The 24,115-nt window shown below is 38.8% G+C and overlaps 1 protein-coding gene across 36 annotated transcripts in view; it reads right to left on the reverse strand.

Moving 5' to 3' along the window:
* Zir (Zizimin-related) overlaps nt 1-24,115 on the reverse strand; it is a 582,703-nt gene that overhangs the window by 366,878 nt on the left and 191,710 nt on the right. For all 36 annotated transcript variants that reach the window (XR_010852045.1, XR_010852043.1, XR_010852042.1 and 33 more), the window contains one exon: nt 11,083-11,363. Coding sequence is in view for 14 of the 36 variants with exons in the window: in XM_067098450.1 (XP_066954551.1) it covers nt 11,083-11,363 (281 nt within the window). In the remaining 22 variants the exon portion in view is untranslated. The remainder of the gene's footprint in view (nt 1-11,082; nt 11,364-24,115) is intronic.

The following is a 24,115-nucleotide window of genomic DNA, read 5'->3' on the forward strand; positions in this document are numbered from 1 at the left end:
ACCTAATAAGCTTAAAGGCCATAACACAATTTCCAATACTGTAAAGGAATATGAATTACAAAAAGTTTACTTTGAATTTTGAAGTTTTAGGCTATGTTCAAACTGCCTGTACTTTGTGAAATGAGTTGCAGTATACAGGCCTACCAAAAATAATCTAAAGTTTCTTAGACGTAATCTCATTTACTAAAGGATTTACTTTAAGAGATTACCTGTTCTTTGAAGAATAAAAGATGATTCTTGAAATTATATCAAGGAGATAGTTATTAATCTAAACATTCATTAGTAATAACACCAAAGGATTATGAAACACTTTCTTTTGATGAAGAATGTTGCTTTCTTGAAAGTCCTTCTGTTTGCTTTTGGTGTATAATTGATTCAATCATAAGCTAACTTGGAGGGCAAGAATGTATAAATAACTTCATAAGCTTTCTGGCCATAAACTGTTTATACAATAATGTGTTGCTAAGTGTCATGTGTTTTTAGCAAGTAAAGAAAACAGACATGCCTGGGCATGAGAACAAACTCTTGGCATTAACAAAAATATAATTGTATATGGAATATATACTAATAGGCCATTATTTTTGAAGTGGTTGAGAAATATAAAACAAATAATTCAATTTTTAATGAAAATACTAATATTCTTATAACAAATATACAGTCTAGCCCCACCTATTTGCAGTTCAGGATTTGTGGATTCACTTATTCACAAACTTTTCTGTGGAACATAACTCCAAAAAAGGTGTAGAAAATTTGCCTATTAGCAGATTTTTTTCCCAGCGCATATCTAAAATATTCACTAATTTTCAATTTATTTTCATGACTAAATACATTTTTTTATGATAGAAAATTATTTACTAATTTTCAAACACAGTCAACCACCGGTATCTGCAGGGGTTAGGGACCACAACCGCCCGTGAATAGCTGAAATCCGCAAATACTTGAGACCTGCTCTAAAAACACTTACAACTGCTTATTTTAATAGTTCAAACACCAAATATACCTTAAACTATCATCCTAAAACACTTTAATACCATTTCAAGGTCATCTTGCAACATTACCCCTAAAAATATAAGGCTTACAGCTATGCGTGGACACTCCTACAACTGTTACTATTACCAAGGCAAAAAGTAATCAAGTTACGCACATTTTCTTTCATAAAGTATTCAAACCTTACCGTTTTCTTTTAATGTTGGTACATTCTCAAGTACAAGGAACAATTAAGCACTGTACCTAAATATTTAAATATGCATACAGTTTACTGATATTTTGCTGTGTTTACATTAAATCATTTTTAATCATAAAAACTGTATTTAGTCACAAAAATACCTGTAAAATGAAAATAATTACCAAATATTTTAGATATGCTCTACAAAAAAATTCGCAATTGGCGAATTTTCCACAAATAATCTGAAGTTATGTTCCACAGAAAAATCCGCAAATAGGTGAATCCGCAAATACTGAACCGCGAATAGGCGGGGGTTGACTGTATTAATATTAAATGTAAGCACAGCAAAATATCAACAAAATGGTTTTTAAAAAAAAAAAAAACATTTCGTTGATATTTTTTCTTAAAAAAATGTTCGCCAAACGATGTACCAATACTACCTTTATCTCCATTAAAAGAAAATGGTAAGGCTTGAATAGTGTATAAATGAAAATGTGTCTGCCTGAATACAGGGGTATTTTTATTAGTTTTCGCCTTGGTTACAGTAACAGTTGTGCGAGTGTTCACGCATACCTGTAAGCCATATATTTTTAAGAGTAATGCTGTAAGATGACTTTGAAATGATATTAAAGTGTTTTATGATGATAGTTGAAGGTATATTTGGTGTTTGAACTATTAAAATATACAGTTATAAGCATTTTTTGAAGGGGGGAGTCTCAAGTTCGTAGGGCTTAACTAAAATATTCGCTAATTATTTTAATTTTATTTTCATAACTAAATACATTTTTTATGATAAAAAATTATTTATTAATTTTCAAATAATAATACTAGTGTAAACACAGCAAAATATCAATAAATTTTTTTTTTTTCTTAAAAAAGTTTGCCAAACAATGTACCAATGTTACCCCTTTCTATGATGAAAGAAAACAGTAAGGCCTGAATACTGTGTAAAAGAAAATGTGCATGCCTGAATATGCTTGATTAGTTTTCGCCTTGGTAACAGTAACAGTTGTAGGAGTATTCGCTCATACCTGTAAGCCGTATGTTTTTAAGGGTAATGTAAGATGACTTTGAAATATTAAAGTGTTTTAGGATGATAGCTTAAGGTATATTTGGTGTTTGAACTATTAAAATAGACAGTTATAAACATTTTTACGATGATAGTATAAGGTATATTTGAACTATTAAACTAGGAAGTTATAAGCATTTTTAGAGGGGGGGGGTTTCAAGTATTCGCAAATTTTAGCTATTCATGGGTGGTTGTGGTCCCTAACCCCAAAGAATACCAGGGGGTCTACTGTAATATAAATGTTTTCAAAAATATTTCATTGCCTCTACACACTGTTCCAGCAGGTTCATTTTGCCGCCACTCAAATTGTTGTGTTACACAGGCTACGCCAACCTGTTGATACTGGTGGATGCATTTGAGCTACAGTAACTTGTATTTATTTCTTTATCTTTTTGTGAGCGTCAAGGGGTAAAAATAATCAAATTGGGCTATTTACAATTTTATGGTTCCAATGTAAGCAATATGAGAATGTTCTGGAAATTGTTTTTGATTTTTTTTATCCTTCTGAAATTTGAACCTAGGGTTGAAGAAGATTTTCTTTGTCGAACACATTGGCACTGGATGACCAAACGTTTTGGGAATATTCTATCATTGTTTTTCCAAATTTTTGGCTATGTGTATTATTTTCTTACAGTTTTGATATATATGACAGATTTCCCTCTTATGAAACATATTTTATGAAATACCTAAAATAAGAGGTAAATATGCAGCATGTAAGGTTGCTAGTTAGTGAATTCTGAATAAATTCCTATGCAGTCATGTAGCATCATTTACAATCATGGCTGTACATTTGAGAAAAATGTGATGACAAAGGACGACAACCTAACATAAACTAACAGACAAGGTAAAATGACATTTTTATAATAAATATAGACTTACCAAATAATTACATAGCTATTAGATTCAAACTATCATGGTAGCTTAAATTCAAAATTCATGCCAGCACTTGAATTGTTTAGTTTAGGTGACCAGTACCCCCACTAACAGGAATACTAGGAATGACTTAGCAAACAACCTTATTGTGTTTATGCCCTTATGTCCAAGCGAGGGGAGGAGGGAGGGCTCCGATTTTGTAATTACAGTACTCGGTAAGTATGTATAGAACTTTATTTTATTATAAAAATGTCATTTTTATATAAGTAACTTACCCAGTAATTACATGGCTGAATCTCACATTGACAGGAGGTGGGATACATGGACATATTCTACTCCAAAACATTAAGATATGTAACGAATTTGAAATGGAAAAGGTGCTAGCATTGAAGACAATGCTTATCATTCCTGATCAGTCAAGAGAGCTACTGCAGGAGAATACTGCCTCTGGTTGGTGCTCACCTTAATCTGTAGTGGTGTGGTCTCTAAAGTGGGAGCTTTGCAGCAAAGGAGTATTCTGATGGCTAACAAAGCATCAGCGGAAGTTCTGCAGTACAGGGGTTATCTGAAGGCTAGCAAAACTTCAAAAAGTGCCCCAATACAACAACCAGACAACACTATCACCTACACTGAAATAAAAACCACAACACATCCACTGAGAGTGGTGGGTGTCCCAGGTACATTGTAACCCCCACCCCCGGGCTCCTCTAAAATCGACACCTCACCAAGATGAAGAGATAGTAGGAGAAAATCCTACGCTTCCTTCCATGATACCATGCCAGTCACTAATAATGATCGCAAGGTACAGTACTGCAAAATATTAACACTGTTTTAACACCATTACACGTCCTGAGAAGTGAAGAACGATTACACATCCAGAAGGTCGACTGCAGAACAAAAGTAAGGGGCATCTTGTGCCTGAAAGCTAATGAGGTAGAAGCTGCTCTGACATCCTTAGCTTTCACTAAAACATAGTCAAAATTCTCTCCTGAATCTGAGAGTGGTCTCAGAAATATGGTCCATTAAGATGAAGGACAATGTGTTCTTAGAAAGAGGGCGAAGAAAGTCCATGCAACAACACTATAGATTATGGATGTCCGTCTGCTCTACCGATCCTGCTCTAGTAATACCTGAAAACTCCAACTGGATAGAGATCTCTCTATTCTTCCACAGATCCAAGGATGAGAGGAGAGTTGGAGCCAGATGATCAGGAGCTGGCGCCAGGTGCTGGTTGCTTTGAGCTAGCTGGCGCCAAGCTGTAGTTGGAGCTGGAGCCAGCCAAGCTGGCTGCCAGGTGAGCTAGGCACTTGGGAGTTGGTGGAGTGCTCCTAGGAGCTCAGAGAAAAGAGCTGGCGCTAGGCTATACTTGGTATCAGGCGGGGTAAGAGCTCGGGAGGTGGTGGGCATTCCTGGGTGCCAGGCTGTAACTGGCGCCAAACGAGCTGGATGCCAGGTGAGCTAGTCGCTCGGGAGCTGGTTGGCGCTCCTAGGTACTCGAAACATAAGCTCACCAGGTTATAGCTGGCACCAAGCAAGCTCGAAGACAGGCAAGGAAAGAGTTTGGAAGCTGGTGGATGCTCCTGGGTGCCCGAAGCCCTGTTCCCGGCTGTCAAGAACATCTTCTCTCCCGTAAGTTCTCAAGGGAGAAAGAACAGGTCCAGGTCTTGGAAGGGTCCTCATTCATGGCTAAACTTCAAAGTGTAAATTAGCAAACTGCGTTACTGATCCGTAGCTCAATACTCCTTAACCCTTAAGGGACGGCATAATTTATCAATGTGCAGCACCCCAGACCCAGGAAACTTTGGGTTCAGCAAAATAAAAAAAAAATCACATCAATGGAAAGAGAATGACACGTACATTCACACTGTATAAATAAAACAATTCTAAAACATTTTCCCTGCCTTCCACGAGAAGTTGAAAATGACTATTTACAACCCCTTGTGGGGCCTCATTTACAAGACAATCATAAATTTTACCAACTTACATATGTTTTTTCTAATAAATAAGTTTTTTGGATTTTGTAAAATTATTATTACTGCTAACACAATATCAAAACAGATAAGAAATAAAAGCAGTAACAAATTTTTTGCATATTTGTTGTAAAATATTCATGTAAGTTTATGAGAAGGAAGATTCAGTAACTTTTTTTTTTACTTTTACATGCTTTTTCTAATATTTCTTTGCAATTTTCTTTGTAAAATTACATTTACAACCAACATACTATCGTAAAAGACAAAAACAAACAACAACAGCAACCCCTTCATATATTTACAACCAAATTTACACAAAGACTCATGTGAGAGAGAGAGATGCAGTACCTTCCCCCTTGAAGTCACAAGCATTACTGATACTGGCCTAACTCTCACGTCTGTATAAAAAAATTGCCATTAGTGAATTTATAGTATATAGAAGTATTGGCACCTTTGTTTCGAATCATTATTACCATAACAGTGGTGCATAATTCTGCTTCACACTCAAGCTCAATCTGTCCACCTCCCCAAACCTGTTTTACTTCGCACTGAAGCTCAATCCATCCACTAAGGGTTAATGATGAATATGACAGATTCTAGATCTTCTAGAAAAGAGGCAATCCACACTTTGGGTCACAGATGTCTCAGAAGAAGGACAAGGAGTCTGAGACGCCATCTACAGAAATCGTTCACAGTCTGACAGACAGGTCTAGAAGACTGACGTCTGCATCTAGCTATAGCCTCTGTAGTATTTCTCGAAAAAACCTTACGCTCTGACAAGCTTCTGAGCAGTGTGAAGTCTGAGTAACAGCGAGCCACCCTTGGTGGCATCTCTTCTAAGTAAGGTTGACTGAGAAATACGGATTGAGGAAGGAGTCTTGGAGAGTCCACCAACCACACCATGGTAGGTTCGGAAATCATTATACCATGGGCCAGAACGGGGCTATGAGGGTCAGTCTGCCTCACAGAATCCACAGAACCCGATAGACCAGGGGATTCAGGGTCAACTGAGAAGTAAGAACAGGCTTCTGACAGCTCAGATCATCCCCCAGAACTTAGGCTGAAAAAATCAAGTGACTAGAAAAATCAACTGATTGTCCACCGTAAAAGCTCTCTTGCTGTTTGGTGGAGAGAGCATGAGTGAGAGAGCCTCCTTGCTAATGTAATAAGGTTACGACTGCGGTCTTGTCTAAATAAATTACCACAGTCTAGGAGTGAATAAGGGTTGCTAAGCACTGAAGCCCTAAACAAATCACTTCAGCTCTCTGACAAAGACATGCAGGCTCTGTTCTTCTGGGGACACAATCCAGAAGCCTCCTAGTTACTCGAGTGGGCTCCCCAACCTAGATGAAGGCGCTGAGCAGCAGACTAGGTCTAGTCTCAGAGAAGGAACTTCCTTTCCGAGAATCACTAGAAAAAGCCATTGGCGTCTCTGGTCCACACTGGAAAGCACATACCTATGGACACCTTTCCAATGGCTGTCCACCGAGACCTGGGACCAGCAACAGGCTTGACTAAGGGGGCAACTACCCGTGGGGAAACCCCACCAACCTCCCTTGGACTTCCAGTATGCCTCCTCCCAGGTTTAGGGGAGTCTGAGAGGGACCTTTGTCTAGGAGCATTGGTGGGACGAGCAGTCGCCTCTTCCACGGCAAAGGAAGCGAAGGAGCCAGGCGAGGGAGCGCGTTGATAAAAAATATAAGGGCTAGTAGCAGAGGAGAAAAACTGGGTGCTCGGAGAACTGGCGTCAGCTAGTAGCTCAAAAGTGAAGAGCTTGGTAGAAGGCGAGCACTACTGTGTGCTCTGAGCCGATTTTCGGCTACCAAAGCATCCTCAAAACCCCGTCACAACCAAAAACAAAGCACAATTTCTCTCCTTACTGTGTTCTGCCCTTACACTTTTCAGTTCTCTGCATAGGAAAGTGTGATACGATGTTTAACTAATTCCTATCAAACATTATCTAAGACACAGGTATGCATTTCATTACCGAAATTATTGGTTCAGTAGCGAATGCAATGTTTACATTTATTACACTACTTGGTAAAGGAGAGTTAATCAAATGATTGCAAATTCGCTAGGACAGCGAAAATATGAACTTAATCAGATCTTAAAGGCAATCAAACAATAAAATACTGATCCCGAAAGGTTATAAGCTTGAAGAATAACGAAATCAGCGATGATATTTCACTGAAAAAAACAACCAGCAAATAATGAAGAAAAAAAAAACTGCTGCAAAGATCTGATGTTTACATTGAGACCGGCAGAAACGCAACAAGGTTGTCTGCTAAGTCATTAGTGGGCAGTACTGGTCACCTACACTAAACAATTGAGGCACGCATGCAAATTTTGAATTTAAGCTGCCACGATAGTTTGAAACTAATAGCTATGTAATTGCTTGGTAAGTTACTTATACAAAACTAAAAAATAATAAAAAAAATAGTGTGCTTGAACGGACCCTCCGGAGAATTTAAACAGTTTAAATGACCATGGCTAAGTAAATATGATACAGGCTAAAAAGGCATATAACAAATAACAGTAGGAAAGCAAAAGCAAAGTAGGAGTTCAATACGAAAGCAGACAGAATACTGACTCAAAAGCAGAGTGAATAGCTTGCCTACAATATATTAACCACAATTACCCCAATTATAAAATTTGATAATCTCCTCAAAGAAACACTTGTAGATTAAAACTTAAGGGGATTTGGCAACACAAGTGGTGATACAGTTTTCTCACATCACCAGATACATACTGTTTAATAATGCCACATCTGGCAACTCTAGAAAAGGGATGGAGCTTCAAAGTCATCATGTTTGTTGCTTGTTAGATTTCCTAATACTTAAGCCATAAAGATTCTATAGTCCTATAATCACTGATATGTGAACACAGTAACAACCTTTACATTATTCGCTCAAACTGTTTTTGTATTGATAGTTAAGTTAAGTATATCTTAGTTTTACCAGACCACTGAGCTGATTAACAGCTCTCCTAGGGCTGGCCTGAAGGATTAGACTTATTTTACATGGCTAAGAACCAACTGGTTACTTAGCAACGGAGTTCAGAGTAAAATATCGATCATTCTTCTTTAAAACCTACAGTGAAACCTCATTTATAACTGATGTTATAACACTAAAATGAAGTAAATTTCATGTGTAATTGGAAACACAATCTTAAATAATGACAGAAAATTTTTAAAATTTGGGCAATATCCAAGGGAAATCATGTGGAACAATACAGGAATGAATGCGTATTATGATATTAGAGAGAGAGAGAGAGAGAGAGAGAGAGAGAGAGAGAGAGAGAGAGAGAGAGAGAGAGAGAGAGAGAGAGAGAGAGAGAGAGAGAGCGTAAGCATAGGCCTATCTATAGAGATCCTTGAAAGGGGGGAGGTGAGGAGTTGGTGCATGGGTTCCTGGGATACTGGGTGGTAGGGCTGCCACAGCTACACTTTACTATATTAGATAAAATTTGAAGTGACCTTCATGTTCAAATTAATTCTCTAGGAAATTCATACCTTAGTCTTAATTTGATTCAACAGTTGCTTTAACATTCAAAGATTGTAAAAAGGTGGAAAAATTCAACCACAGGCTATGGTCACTCTTACTTTCTTGATATAGTCTCTACTTTTGAAAGTCGATTTTCATCAACAAATTATTCACGAAAAGAGCTGAGTAGAGTAAAGAATATTTACTGCCACAAATAACTTGAAACCTACTGCACAGGCATGAAAGCTTTATATCGTGCAAATAAATGCTGATGTATTGGAAGATCTTTTGGCCTTGTGGCAAGTAACACAGCCGTGTTAGCTGTGTAGGCTAACTCCGAACTGCTTGTAATGGAAGCAGTGGAAGAATAGCCAGAAAATAGAGTTGAACAGGCTACTTTAACCTTGATAAAGATATCCTTTTAATGACAGTAGTTTCGTAAACAGCTACTAGCATTTGATCCACATCAACGTCAAAGTTATCGAAGTGTGAAAGCCGTTATGCCTATATCCAGTGACTTGTACTTTCCCACCCAAAGTCTCGGGCTCCTCACATCATAGATAACACTCTTGCGAATTTAAGGGGCGTGCCAATGCCATAAGCCCCCATTATAAAGTAAATGCTTGTTTCTACCTTATGATTATAGGGATTTGCTTCAAATTTTTACCACTTATTCTACAACTAACAATGAAAATTCTCTCGTGGGTAAATTTAGAAATTCAACATCTAAGTTCATTTGTTTTGCAGCTGAAAAAAATCATGATGTCACTCTTGAAAATTAATATGTAAAATTAAAAGTTACACAGAAAAGCGATTTTCCCCACGACATTATAAAGACATGTACAGTAGTTATGCTACACTTTGTAAAAGTTTCACTGAATTTGGTTCAGTCTTCTTGAAGAAATAAGCATTTAGTTTTGAAAAAAGTAAGTTTTGAGAAAGCAGCAAAAGAAAAAATTATTGCTTATTTTGTAATAACTATGAAACTACGCCAGTTAGAAAGCTGATTTTTGCACTAACACTATTTCGTCATATAAGAAATATGCCCTGAAATTTACAATATAATCAAATGAATAGAACTGTGCTCTCTCTTGATTTATGTTACCTAAAATTTGCATTTATGGGGTGTGCCAATGCCATAAGGCCCCACCATAAAGTAAATGACTGCTTCTACCTAATGATTCAAGGGATTTGCTTCTAATTTTTACCACTTATTCTTCAACTAATACTGAATAAACACAAGTCTTGTTTCAGTCTTCTTGGTGATCTAAGCATTTAGTTTTGAAAAAAAAGGTAAGTTTTCAGGAAACAGCAAAAGAACAATATTTTTGGACTCAAAAACTAGAAACAATAAGGAATATCTGGACCCAGTTATCCCTATACAGTATCATTATAAGCCTTTCTCTCTGTGATGCTACCACTAGAGAGAGTGGGATATTTTAATGGGGAACAATTATTTTTGAAAAAATTTGTTTTACACACTTTTTACAAGTTGTCACTCACAGTGCAGCACAAGCAATGAACAAAATAGTCCATGAACCAATTTAAGAAAATTTTGTAGCAATAACGTTTCAAAATATGTTTATTTACATGTAAAACAGTCCAAAAAAGTGTATCACTCAAACTTAATTCTATCTAGGATTATTCACACACTACGTTTTTTATGTCATTCACAGTGCCATATAAGTGATGAACAAAACTGTCCATGAACCAATCCAAACATTTATTTTTAGCAATAACATTTTAAGATATGTTTATTTACACATATAACAGTCCAAAACAGTGTAAACTTACTTGATCCTATCCAGAATAATTCATATGGACGTTTTTTACAAATCTTTTTAAAATTTGTGGTTCACAGTGCTACACAAGCTATGAACAAAACTGTCAATAAACCAATCTAAAAAATTTGTTTAGCATTATTGCTTCAGTATATGTTTATTTAGACAACACAGTTGATAATTTTTAATAACTAAAATTTGATAATTCGTCGAAATTAGGCAGTCGGCACATCCTTTAACTAGATTTGCTCAACTTACCTTATCTGTCATAACACTGGCTGCCATTGACACCAGCTAACTTAAAGCACTTTGAAATACAAACAAATTTGTAAAAACTAAATTAATGACCATTAACACTTATGACGATGCAATAATAACCCTGTTCATAGAGGAAAATGAGTAAATACTATCGTTGTGATACAGAGTAACACAGCCAGCAGCCCCTAACTCTATCTTCCAGATCTCTATGAATGAATTCGTCCAAGAAATTCCAGTTACTTTGGGCATATGTACTGTATATGGTGTTATTATCTGAATGTTTTTGTTTTGCATATTTAAATTAAATGATATACTGTATTCTGAATTGTATTTTCATATTCTAGAGTAAATTTAACTAGATCATGTGTTTTTGATAAAAAAAAAATAAATTCGATGAAAGAAATCTAATGAAAACTGGATCTTCATTTGTGTTGCTGAGTGTACAAAATGGGTACTATGACAGAACATAAATTATTGAACTTACCGTGTATCCAACTGGTGTTTCAATGGTTTTTTCTTCATTCTTCTTCTGACAAGATATGTGGTAAAATGTAAACAATAGATGATGCTGATCCCCTAGCACTGGTGGAAGCTTGATTTTAAATTCATCATAGAAGTCTGGAGATTTATTGTGATAAGTTACAGCAGTGTAAGCTTCAGTGGCAAATTCTGGGCAGCTTGACTTCCCAAAGATTACACACATGGCAGCATGCTCTTCTTCTCCAGCCATAAACTGAACCTTGACTGCTATGTTTCGTGCTGATCCTATGAGAAAAGTACAAATGATGATATCGATGATGATTATTAAGTATCATTACCATTACTATTAATTTATTTTGACAAGATCACAGATAAAATACTTAATCTCAGAGGGATGACCTGAAGGGTTTTGTTTTTAGCAGACAATTTTACATTTCATGTAAAAACACTGAAGTTCCTTTAACATACTGTATACTGTATAATTCAGATAAACTGAAAAAGTAAGTTGGACATAATCTCTTTAAAACTTGACATCTATTGCTAACTGAAGTATGGGCATACCCACACATATGTTTAACAGTGTTGACCTATATTCTCTGCACATAAGCTCTGGTTCACATAAACTATTCACGAAATATCTGTGGGTCAAACGTGGTAAATATACTCAAGATATAATGACCTCAATAAGATGATCTTCTTTGGTGAGAATGCCATAGTCCAACAGTGGTTTGAGCAGTTTTAATTTGTTGTTATCATACAGTTTATTTCATAAAGTTTGCCATTTGTTTCATACATAAGATTTCAGGGATGTTAATCACTGACAGTAATGGGTACATAGAGAGGCCTCTACATTTGCAATGTGGGACTTCCGTAAATTCAGAGATACACAAGACTTCGGAAATGATACATATTTTTCATGAGCTATTATAAAGGCATAGGCAAGGTAATATAACAAAAACTAACTCCTCTGCCTGCAGCCAGAAGGTTCACAGCTAAGGACTTACAAGGAGTTTTTTTTTTACTTATTTCAGGAGGGATTGAAATTATGAGTTTAAATGGACTGTAATGTGCAGTAGTCCCAGATTTTTAAAAAAAATCAACACAGCTCTTTTTGTTTGTTGTTTACAGTCCTTTAATTATTTTTATTACTGATTTTCAAATGCATGTATGATAAGTTATACCCTAAGTATCCTATATCTTAAAATCTGACATCTTTATGATAAAATAAAGTCTTATATATACTTACCAAGTAATTACATAGGTATAGTTTCTAACTAGTACGGCAGGTAAAATCTGAAAACTCGTGGTAGCGATTCTTTTGTTTTGGTGTACATAACTAGTCCTGCCCTTGAGAGGAGCAACTTGAAAAAGAAACCTCAATTTGTTTCTGCCTTCATGTCTATGTGAGAGGAGGAGGGTGGGCTCCCATTCTGTAATTACTTGGTAAGTATATATAAAACTTTACTTTATCACAAAAATGTCATTTTTATATAAGTATCTTACCAGGTAATTACATCCCCAATTCCCACATTGATAGGCGGTGGGATCAATGTTGCCAGATGCCCTTGGCAAAATTTCTGTAGATTTTGTTCATTTTTTTCTGTAGATTTAATGAAATTTCTGTAGACTATTCATACTCACTTCATTTGCTATCTAATACAAACATTTGAAATTACTGATACATAACTGCAAAAATTGCATAAATTTGATCCTTTTACATATACAGAAACACTTTAACATGACTTTGGAAAATTATGTGAAATGCTGCAACACAATCTAGGTCATGCCCATACATAAATTTGCATAAATAATATAAATGTTAGTCCTTCTACCAGACACACTTCACCATAATTGTAGAAATTGATAATGCAACAGTGCAAAACAGTTTAGGCTACAAAGAATGACAATAATGAAAATAAATATTCAGTGCTTATGAACAATTCTGGTTGTACCTCTTAATGATATAGGTACTTTGCAAGTTATTAGAAAAACAAAAATATTAGTTCACCTATTGTACTACGCACTCATTATTTCTAAACTCTTCTGGGAGATATGTTGCTGATTACCATACTAATCCTCATCACTTTCCTCAGTATCCTTATACATGCTGCTCTTAAATTTATCTAGTAATGACTTACCTACTGGTAGATTATGACACGTGCTATTACATGCAACACTCCATTGATGGTTTCTGTGGCTAACCTATTCCTCAGTTTAGTTTTAGCCTATTCACGCCGAAAATACTCTTTCAACCATTGCACTTGAGTGCGGGGAGACACCGTAAGTTTAACATGAAGTTGGATAAAAGAGGAAAAGGGGGTCTCCGTTCCCAAACTTTGCATCTCACTTTCGTCCGAATTTAACAACCATTTCATCACTAGAACTAGTCAGTAGCTCTGAGCTTAGTAGTGAATCCACTCATTATCAGTGCCTTGCGCCATGTTGTCAGTGACAAAAGACGAGGATGGGAAAGCTGCCATAAGAGGTGCAAGAGAATTTATTTCCTTACTTTTCACAACCGCAGGGTTTAATGCTTCTAATTTTTGAAAGACTGGCTTATTCATATTTGGTTTAAACTTTATTTTTAGATGGGCAGGAATTAATATTTCAAGACTGCTGCTCTATCACCACAATTTCTTGAGAATTTCTGAGTCGTGTACAACAAAATCCTGTAGATTTATGATGAAAATGAAAAAAATTCTGCATTTCTGTAGATTTGCAAAAAATCCAGTAGAAATACAGACATTTCTGTAGCTCTGGCAACACTGGGTGGGATGTATGGGCATTTACTACCCCAAAACATTAGTACATGTAATGAATTTGAGAATAGAGAAAATTGCCAGCATTGATACAATGTTTGTTGTTTCCTTACCTGGTAAGAAAGCTGCTGCAGGAAGATAAAGCCTCTGGTTAGTGCTCATCTTAACCTGTAGTGGCGCAGCAGTACAGCCATGGGGTGCCTGCTACATAAATGGAGGCTTTAAGCGAAGGACCTTTCCGATTGCTAATAAAGCATAAAAAATTTGTCCCTGCCCTGGGCACAGTACCATCACAAAAAAAATAACCAGACCAAAACAACACTATTACCTACACCACAAAAACTAAAAACACCACCACCCAACCACTAAAAACATGCAGGTATCCAAGTACATAGTAGCCCCAGGCTCCCCAAAGAATCAACAACCTATGTTGAAGTGAAGAGATTCAGGATGGGAAGAGATACTTCCTACACTTCCTCCCCCAACACTATGCCAGCCACCGACAACTGGCCTAAGGCACTGTAATTATTAAAAATAATTTCCACTTTCTTCAAGTAATGGGACACAAAAACTCTCTCGCATTTCCAATATGCAGCTTGGAGAATGGAGGAGATAGAGCGATTATGCTTAAAAGCTAACGGTGTATCCACAGCTCTAATGTTGTGAGCTCTGACTTTAAAAACAGGAAACAGTTCTTCTCCAATCTGAGAATGAGCCTCACGAATGAGGTCCCTTAGAAAGAAAGGGCATTCTTTGTAAGGGGTCAAGAGGAGTCTTGGAACAAACACCATAAGTGACTTGCAGGTCCCTGTATCTTCTCAGTCCTGCATAGGTAATATTTTAAAGCCCACACAGGACAAAGCGGTCTCTCTTCATCTTCCGAACCTAACATTTGCACTAAATTCTTGATGTTAAAAGAACGAGGCCAGAGATTTGACAGAGTCTTGTTCTTTGCAAGAAATCCCAGGGTATAAGAGCAGACAGCATCGCCTTGAGCGAATCCCACTCTTTGGCAATTGCATATATTTCACTGACCCTTTTAGCAGTGGCTAAGGCAACCAGGAAGAAGGTCTTCTTAGTTATTTTCCTAATGGATGTGGAGATAAGTGGTTCAAAAACAGGGCTAGAGAGCCATTTTACGACCACATCTAGGTTCCATGATACTAATTCCGTATCCCTTTGTTTACAAAATGTCAAAAGATCTAATATGATTGGATATATCCTGGTTACCAGATAGGTCCAGACCTCTATGCCAGAAACAAAGCTAATCATGGACCTGTAACCTTTAATCATGGAAGCAGACAAACCTCTGGTGGTCCTCAGGAATAACAGGAAATCTGCAATTTCTGTTAAAGATGTCTTAGAAGACGAGATGCCATTACTTCTGCACCAAGTGGGGAAGACAGACAACTTGTTCTGGTAGACGTTGGCATCTGCACTTCGCAACAGAATCTGCAGCCGCCCTTGAAAATCCCTCAGCTCTGAGTAATTTCTTGACAGTCTGTAACCTGTCAGAGCTAGATTTGACAACCCTCAATGAAACCGTCTGAAATGGGGTTGTCTGAGCAGATTGCGTTTTAGTGGTAGAAGCCTTGGAAAGTCTACCTGAAGTTCCATGAGATCCGGGAACCACTCCCGCAAAAGGCCAAAATGGGGCTATTAGCGTCACTGACACATTCTGGTGGGACCGGAACTTGTTAAAGACTTCTCTGATCACCCCAAATGGAGGAAAGGCACATAGGTCTTTGTCTGACCAGTCCTGCAACATGGCATCCGTCACCCATGCCAAGGGGTCTAGAACTGGTGAACAAAATAGAGGGAGACAATGGTTCTTGGAAGTTGCGAAGAGATCCAGAGTTGGCTTCCCCCACAGTCTCCACAGGTCTAGGCAAACCAGTGGCTCTAGAGTCCACTCTGTGGGAATGACTTGACTGCGTCTGCTCAGCTGGTCTGGCAGGACATTCAGTCTGCCTTGGATGAATCTAGTTACAATTTTCATCTGGTTCCGATTTCCCCAGAAGAGACGATCCCTTGCTGCTTCGCAGAGGGAGAAAGAATGCGTTTCCCCTTGCTTGCTGATGTGAGACAGGGCTGTGGTATTGTCCGAATAGACTGCCACTGTCTTGCTGAACACCTCTAAGACAAAGGCTTGCAACCCCAATAGGATCGCCTTTAATTCTTTAACATTTATGTGAAACTTTACTTGTTCCAGTGATGACGTCCAAGAGACCTCCTTGACTCCCAGGAAAGGCACCCAGCCTAAGGCTGACGCGTCTGCATAAAAGCTTAGGTCGGGGTTCTGAATAAGGAACTTCCCTTCCAGCAACCTGTCTTCGGACCTCACCAAAGCAGGTGCTTCTTGATCTCATGTGTTACAAAAAAGAGAACAAGTCTGTGTGACTTTTCCTGTCCCAGCTGGCTCTGAGGAAGAATTGAAGAACTCTCATGTGTAATATCCCCAATGAAACGAACAGTTCTGTGGAAGCCAGAGTTGCAAGGAGACGCATCCATTTGTTGGCAGAGAAGGTTTGGAGAGCGAGAAACTCGTCTATCATTCGCAGACAGGATTCCACTCTCTTGGGGGAGAGAAAAACCCCAAAAACTAGAAAGTTCAACACCATCCCCAAATATACTATCTCCTGAGAAGGAGCCAGCTGGGATTTCTGAAGACTGATTAGTAATCCTAGATCCTGGGCTAGAAGAAGGGTCTTGCGAAGGTCCTCCATGCACTGTTTCTTCGTTGGGGAGTGTAGGAGCCAATTGTCTAGGTAGAGTGCAATGTTGATGCCCATGAAATGGAGCCACCCTGCAAAGGGAGCAAGAACACAGGTGAAAACTTGAGGGGCCATTGATAGACTGATAAACACAGGGCTCGAAACTGGAAGACCCAGTCCTGGAAAACGAATTCGAGGTACTTTCTCAAGTCCGGGTGTACGGGATGTGGAAGTATGCATCTTGCATGTCTACTGAGACCATCCAGTCTCCTTGACGAATGGATGCAAGAATGGAGTGACTTGTTTCCATTCTGAATTTTGTCTCCTGAATGAAGACATTCAGAGCATTGATGTTCAAAACCAGTCACCATCCTCCTGAAAACTTGGGGACTATGAAAAGACGACTGTAGAACCCCTCCCCCTCTGAGCACACATCTTCGACTATCTCTACTGCCTTCTTGGCAAGGAGGGCGGAAACTTCCTCCAAGAGGGCCGAAATCCTCTCTGAGCCTAGGGAGTAGGCAGTCAAGACTATAGGCCTCTCGACTAACGGGGGGTTTTTCCCTGAAAGGAACAGAGTAGCCCTCCTTGAGGACTTGTACAATCCACTGCTCTGCTCCCTTCTCTTTCCACCTCTCCCAGAAGAGATGGAGCCTGGCACCTACTGGGGCATGGAGGATGTGGTCTTCATTTCCTTGATGAAGCCCTAGTTGCGGACTTCTTGATGGCTCGAGACGTAAAGCAGATGTTCGATCGAGGTCTGGAAGTTCTTTGCCTCCCATCATGAAGAGATAAGGCTGCAAGGGGAAGGCCAACTTTCCACTGAAAGATAGAAGATCCTCTGGGTGTCTTGAGACAGTGACAAAAGGAAATGGGTAAGTGCGACACAATGTCATTAACAGTTGACTGTGGGAACAAATAATCTTTCACAAGAGGGAAGAAGAGAAGAGCCGACTTCTGGGCTGTAGTGACTCCTTTAGTGGTGTACGAACACCATGGTTCTCTCTTCTTCAATATTCCCATTGTAAAAAGGGATACAATGGGAGGCTAACTCCCTAGAACTGTCTCTGACGCCTTTATCAACGCAAGAGAGGATTCCAAGAGTGTCCGAGACGAAGCCTGCAGGTAAGGCAGAGCAGTCCTGTATCTTCCGTGCACAGGTGCCCACCAGCCAATCCAAGAAGCTGACTACTTCAAATACCTTGAACAGGTTCCGAAGCAAAAGGTCAACCTCAGCTGCAGAAAACATGACCTTAGTTCAAGAAAAAGCCAACCTACAAGAGGAGTCAATGAGTCCAGAGAAATCCCCCTGGGAGGAGGCGGCGGCCCCCAGGGAAGGAGCTTCTCCAGTGGCATAAGAAGCATACCTTCTATTTGAAAGCTGGGCAGGGGGGAATCTAAAGGAAGCTTCCCTTGCTCCCTCTTGACGGTGAGCCAAGCATCTACTTCGCTCAACACCTTCCTTGTCTACTACATAGAGAGCAGCATCTTGGGGAACCTGGAAGACTTGACAGGTTGATTGCTCATTAGGAACGTGGAAGCAGGAGAGGATGGGGCTGCTGGCAAGAAAAAGGCAGGAAAACTTCAGAGCAAAATACCCAGAAGCCCTGCATGTGCAGAAGGAGAGAAGTCATCATCTACATCTTTAATTGACTTCTCTTCCGCAGAAGACACTGGTGATAATGACAAGTCCGTTGTCGGCTTAGCTGCAGGAGGAGGTTTTTCAAAAAACCTAAGATATCATCCGACCACTGTTGGATGGGAGCTAATGCTAGATCCATGACCGAAGAAGCTACTGGGTGCTCAGGTCTCCATATGAGCAGGCGCTACTGGGTGCTCGGAAGCTACTTGGTGCTGGGAAGCCACTGGGCACTTAGGACACTGGGCACTCAGGTGTTTCCAACAAATCTGGGAGCTAATGGTCACACGGACACTGCAACACCAACAGGCAAATCAGAGCAATTGTGTCAAAGAACTGAAGCTGAAAGTTTATGAGCCAACACTTGATGTTTCACGTCTGGACACACCGGAAAGAAACATTCTGGGCTGTACCAGAAACTGCAAGACAGCTCCTCGTGAGCTGCTGGGCAAGAATCCTTGACCTTCTTACAAGGCACCTGAGGGATGCGGGATATGTCGGCTGCTGGCCTTTTCAATGGCCTGGATTCATCACTGGAATGCCACTGGCACCTATTTTCAGGGCTAGAAGCCTCTGAACTCAAGGAAAGATGATGCACCTCCAAAAAAACACCTTTCCACTGGCTGTCTGTCACACCCTGGGACTTAACTACAGGAGCGACTGAGGGGCCGACTACCTGTGGGCAGACCCCACCGACCTCCCTTGGGCCTCTGGTATGCGTTCTCCCAGGTGCAGGGGAAAGTGCCAGGGACCTTTGCCGAGGAAAATCGGTGGACGTGCAGCCATCTCCTCCACCAACACTTCAGTCGCATTATTAACGCTGACTTTATTCACTTGGTCCACTAGGGCTCGAACCGAAGTCCCTAATTGGGCCATAGACTCCTATATTAATTCCAACCTCCAATCGAATTTTGATTCCAGGTTGGCAATGGCATTGGGATCAGAAGTGTGGGGGCTGGGTAAAGGATCAGGTGGTGCACCTGGAGAACTGGGAATAGGGGACATTACAGGCATAGATACAATAGGCACATCAATACTACTAGGCGACTTAACATATTCCTGACTAGCTGCAGTCTTATTGTCATTCCTAATACAAGCTTTTCTCTTCCTATCCCTCTTTAATTTAGAAAGACTTTCCATTGTTTAGGATCCCAGTCTACACATTGATCACAAGGTAACATTAATGAAGAAACTTGACACCTGCAATCTGTGGAAATGGTATGTGAATCATACTTCGCTGAAGCCAACCTCGTATTGCAGCCTTTACTGCAATAACAAGTGGAAGAAGTACTTGCGTTAGACATCATCACAGACAAGTCAGTTACCAAAAGTCTTAAGTTGGGAAAATTACGTCTAAATCTTGAAAAGACATAAAAACTCCGATCTTTTAAGAAAAACCTATCACTGACTAATTGCCGAAAAGCTACCAAAAGTAAACATACTTCACCAATTTTGCTTCAACCAAAAACCAGCAAAGAAACAAATTTCCAAATTAAGCTGAGAGCTAACAACCTTTGTCCTCACCCAGCAGAAACAAAATGAGGTTCTTTGCCAAGTTGTTCCTCTCTTTCCCAAAAGTGGGTGGGACTAGTTACCTACACCATAACAAAAGAATCGCTACTGCAAGTTTTCAAATTTTAGCTGCCATACTAGTTAGAAACTATAGCTATGTAATTACTTGGTAAGTTACTTATACAGTATTAAACCTAAATTTAATATCACTTTGCTACATGTGTGAATCATATCCAAATGTATATGTGTTTTGTATGGTTGTAATAAAATGCTATTTCTTCTGTTAATTGATTAGCAATACAGTGCATTTTTTATTTTGCTTTTGTTGATAATTTTAAAGTACATACAGCATATGTTATATTATACCCTATCAAAGTAGTTCATGTTGCAGTAAAACTATATTTATTAACTCATTTTGATGAGTGCAAATCAATAATTCAGCGTTTGGAACATCACCATTTGTTCCATTACATACCAATGGAATTTAGCAATTTTGACTTGCTGGAGCGTCATTATGCTTCTTAAACAAAAATTACAGTACATAACTAATACACTTTGGTATTCTGATCAACATGTATTGTATTTAATGGTTGGTTGTTTGTATTGTGTTGTCTTCATGGTGGGATTTTGTGCTGTATGTAATTACTTTTTTAGCATGTGTGTGTGTGTGTCTAAACGTACACAAGCACAACATTAGGAAAGTTTTCAAAATCATCTATCAAGGCTTTGACAAGAGATGAATTTGAAAATCTTTTAAACTTAAATGTGCAGCTAAGTTTATAATCATAAAAAAATATCAACTAAAAAAATGAAATAAAAATTTGAACCAAGATCAGTATACTGTACATTTGTTTGTGGAAGAAAGAGTGATTCACTGATCTGATCCAGTGATTAACATGTCTAGAAAAGAAAGACTTTTAAACTCAGCTGTGCTGGATACATACTTATTTGGAGGCAAATTTTGTAAGCAAATCAATGAGATGAATGAATGAATGAATGAGTCTGAGCTATCTGGCATCATGACAACTGGGTCATTGATACCAATATCAATTAAGTGAACAACTTAGCTGCTATAAAAACAATAAAAAGATAAAAGAAAATGAATGAAATATTATGTTTTTGGGAGAAGACCAATGTCGATAGTAAATCTAAAACATGCCACTGGCATCTAACACCACATCCTCGCCAAGGATCTTGGCAAGGATGAACCTGCCATCCCGACCAAGAGCCTCAGAGAGGTAATGATTTCTAATATCCCCCAAGAATGGGGCACCCAACCAGCAAGTGTCTCACAGTCAGGGGGACCAGACAATCCTCACAAAAAGGTTGATTCTAGCTGGCCATCAGAAAGCTGTGTTAGGAGATTATGCCCAATCCTTAAGCAGCAAAGAGCTGTCACCCATCTTCTAGGCATACTGCCATACTTCCAAGGATATATAAAACCCGTAATTTCTTTATTTTATTTTCTCCTATACTATTCCAATGCTCTTGACAAATTAATCATAAATTTTCTAACACTTGGGAAAAAATCATCATATAAAAGTGGACACCTTGGAAGTAAATCTAGAGCTGCTGCTTTGGCCAATCTATCAGCTTCTTCATTTCCATGCACACCAGCATGTGCTGGAATCCAACAAAACCTAATTTGTGTTCTTTTGTATAATAACAGGTGCACCCATTCTTGAATTTTTAAAACCAAAGGGTTAGTCAAGTTGAAAACACTAAATGCCAGTAATGCACCCTTACAATCACTAAAAACTGTAAAATTTGTTTCATCAATAATCGCTATTTTTCAATAGCATTTAAAACCCCAAGTAACTCTGTCATAAAAATAGATGTTAAAACAGGAAGTGCACCTTTGGTGCAAAATTTATTACCAAAAACTCCAAATCCAACGCCAGCACTGGATTTGGAGCCATCTGTGAATACAGTACACAAGTTGAATCATTGTGAACCTCACTGTGTTCCATAAATATGGAATGAATTTCAATATCTGTCATATTTTTTCCTTAAAACCATAAAAATATTTACAAAATTAAATTTCTGTTAATTTCCATGGCAGGGTTACTGACGTTTTATAAGGAAGCACCTCATTTCTACTAATACAGGAACGGAAACCCCACCGATAACCGGGGACTCCCTGTATCAGTAGTGACAAGTAACTGTTTAAGTCTATATCCGTAAGGTTGATGACATTTAGGATGCATCTTATAGTACCTAAAATGTCTTTTTCTTGTTATAATTTGAAAGGCTAGAGAATTGGGAAGTCTCTGCAGCCTACACCAGTAGCGAAGGATCGATGACTGGTGATGGGGTTGTAAAGACAACTCCCCAGCATCAACCAACAGGCTTGATACCGGCGAGGTCTTGAAAGCACCAGTGGCCAGTCTAATGCCTGCATGATGTATCGAGTCAAGCATTTTCAACCTCTTGGGAGTTGCAGACAAGTATAGTTCACACCCATATAACAATTTCGAAAAAACCAGAGCTTTACGCAACCTTAAAAGTATTTGATGGTCTGCACCCCAGGATGTATGAGCTAAAACTTTAAAAATGTTTAAAATCTTCTGACACTTGGTCTTTAACATCTTTAGATGAGACACCCATATTAGCCTACAATCAAAAATTAAACCAAGGAATTTGGTTTCCTCTACACAGGGAATTCTTTGGCCTTTGATATATATATCTGGGTCTGGATGATGCCAACGAATACAGCAAAAGTGGACAACAACTGTTTTGCTAGTTGAAAACTTAAAACCATTTAAATCTGCCCATTTATTGATGTAATTTACTTCCAGTTGGAGCTTTCTTTCAATAACAGTCATACTTGATCCTGCAAATGATATAAAAAGATCATCAACAAAAGTGTGTGCAATACATCTTAAGGAATATGAGGAGAAATACCACTGATAGCAAGTGCAAATACAGTGGGGTAATACTAAAAACGCTACCTTGTGGGACCCCCTTCTTCTAGGAATTTACTTTCTGACAGAGTATTACCTACTCTAACTTGAAAGCGCTGACGTGTTAGAAAGGCTTTAATAAAGAATGGCAGTTCTCCTCAAGTCCTGACTGATGGATAGTTTTAAGGATTCCATATCTCTATGCTGTGTCATAAGCCTTTTCAAAGTCAAAAAATATACAAGCAATCCTTGGTTATTGTCAGGGGTTCCGTGCTGAGGGTGTGATGATAACAGAAAATCACCGCTAACCAAAAATCGGCGATTTTCGGGGCTTTTATAGCGATTTTTGGTGCTTATTGCACTGAAAAGCACCAATTTTCTGTTATCAGTGCCTCTGTTAGACATGTATTGGTGCCACTACCCAATTATCGGTGCCGATAAGTGGAAATTGGCAATTTTCAGCACAAAAAACTGCCGATCTTTGTCACTAGACAAGCCCCGTAAAACCAGATCGCCATTAACCGAGCCCGCCATTAACTGGGGACTGCCTGTAGTAACATGATGCTGCTTTTACGCCAACGATTCACATACAGGCAGTCTCTGGCTAACGGTGATCCAGTTTTATGGCACTTGTCTAGCGATGAAAATTGGCAAATTTTTTCGAAAATTGGCAATTTTGCAGAAAATTGCAGATTTCTGCTTACTGGTGCCATAATTGGGTACTGGCGCTGATACCTACCTAACAGAGGCGCCAAAACCGAAAATTGGCACTTTTTGGCACCAATAAGCCCTGACAATTGCCGAAAAAGCCCCAAAAATCACCGATTTTCAGTTATTGGCAATTTTTGTTTATCATCACACCCTCAGAAGGGAACCCCCGCCGATAACTGGGGACTGCCTATATAGATGACTCAAGACAAATCAAGACATCAGTAGTGGAATGCATTTTTCGAAACCCACACTGTGCAGGTGATAAAATATTGTTTTTTTCTTAATACCCAAACAAGCCTTGCATTGACCGTCTTTTCCATAATCTTCCAAAGACAAGATTTTAAGGCAACTGGGCAGTAGCTTGCAGATAAAAATTTGACCTTTCCTGGTTTGCTAGTTCCCAAACTGATGGGAAACTGTGATCATGCCAAATTCTGTTCATGATGCAAATTATGAAAAGCTTAGTGTTCTTACAGACATGCTTTATCATTGCATATGGAACCTCATCAAGGCCTGGGGCTGTATCTGTACATGTTGACAGGGCAGAATCAAATTCTCTCTCAGTAAATGGAACAATGTAGGTTTCTTCTTTACTGGATGAAAAATCAAGTGGTTTTGTTCTTCCCGGGAACGTTATTAGTAACCAAATGTTTCTGATTCCTGGGAAACTTTTTCAAAATGGTCTGCTAATCTGTTAACTCACTTCCAATGCACTTGTGATGTATTGCCCATTAGCCTTTAATACAGGAGGAAGGTTAGGAGTATATCTGCCTGCTATTTTATTGACTTTCTTTTCTCC

This window comes from Macrobrachium rosenbergii, chromosome 55 (assembly GCF_040412425.1).
Source record: "Macrobrachium rosenbergii isolate ZJJX-2024 chromosome 55, ASM4041242v1, whole genome shotgun sequence".
NCBI classification, from domain to species: Eukaryota; Metazoa; Arthropoda; class Malacostraca; order Decapoda; family Palaemonidae; genus Macrobrachium; species Macrobrachium rosenbergii.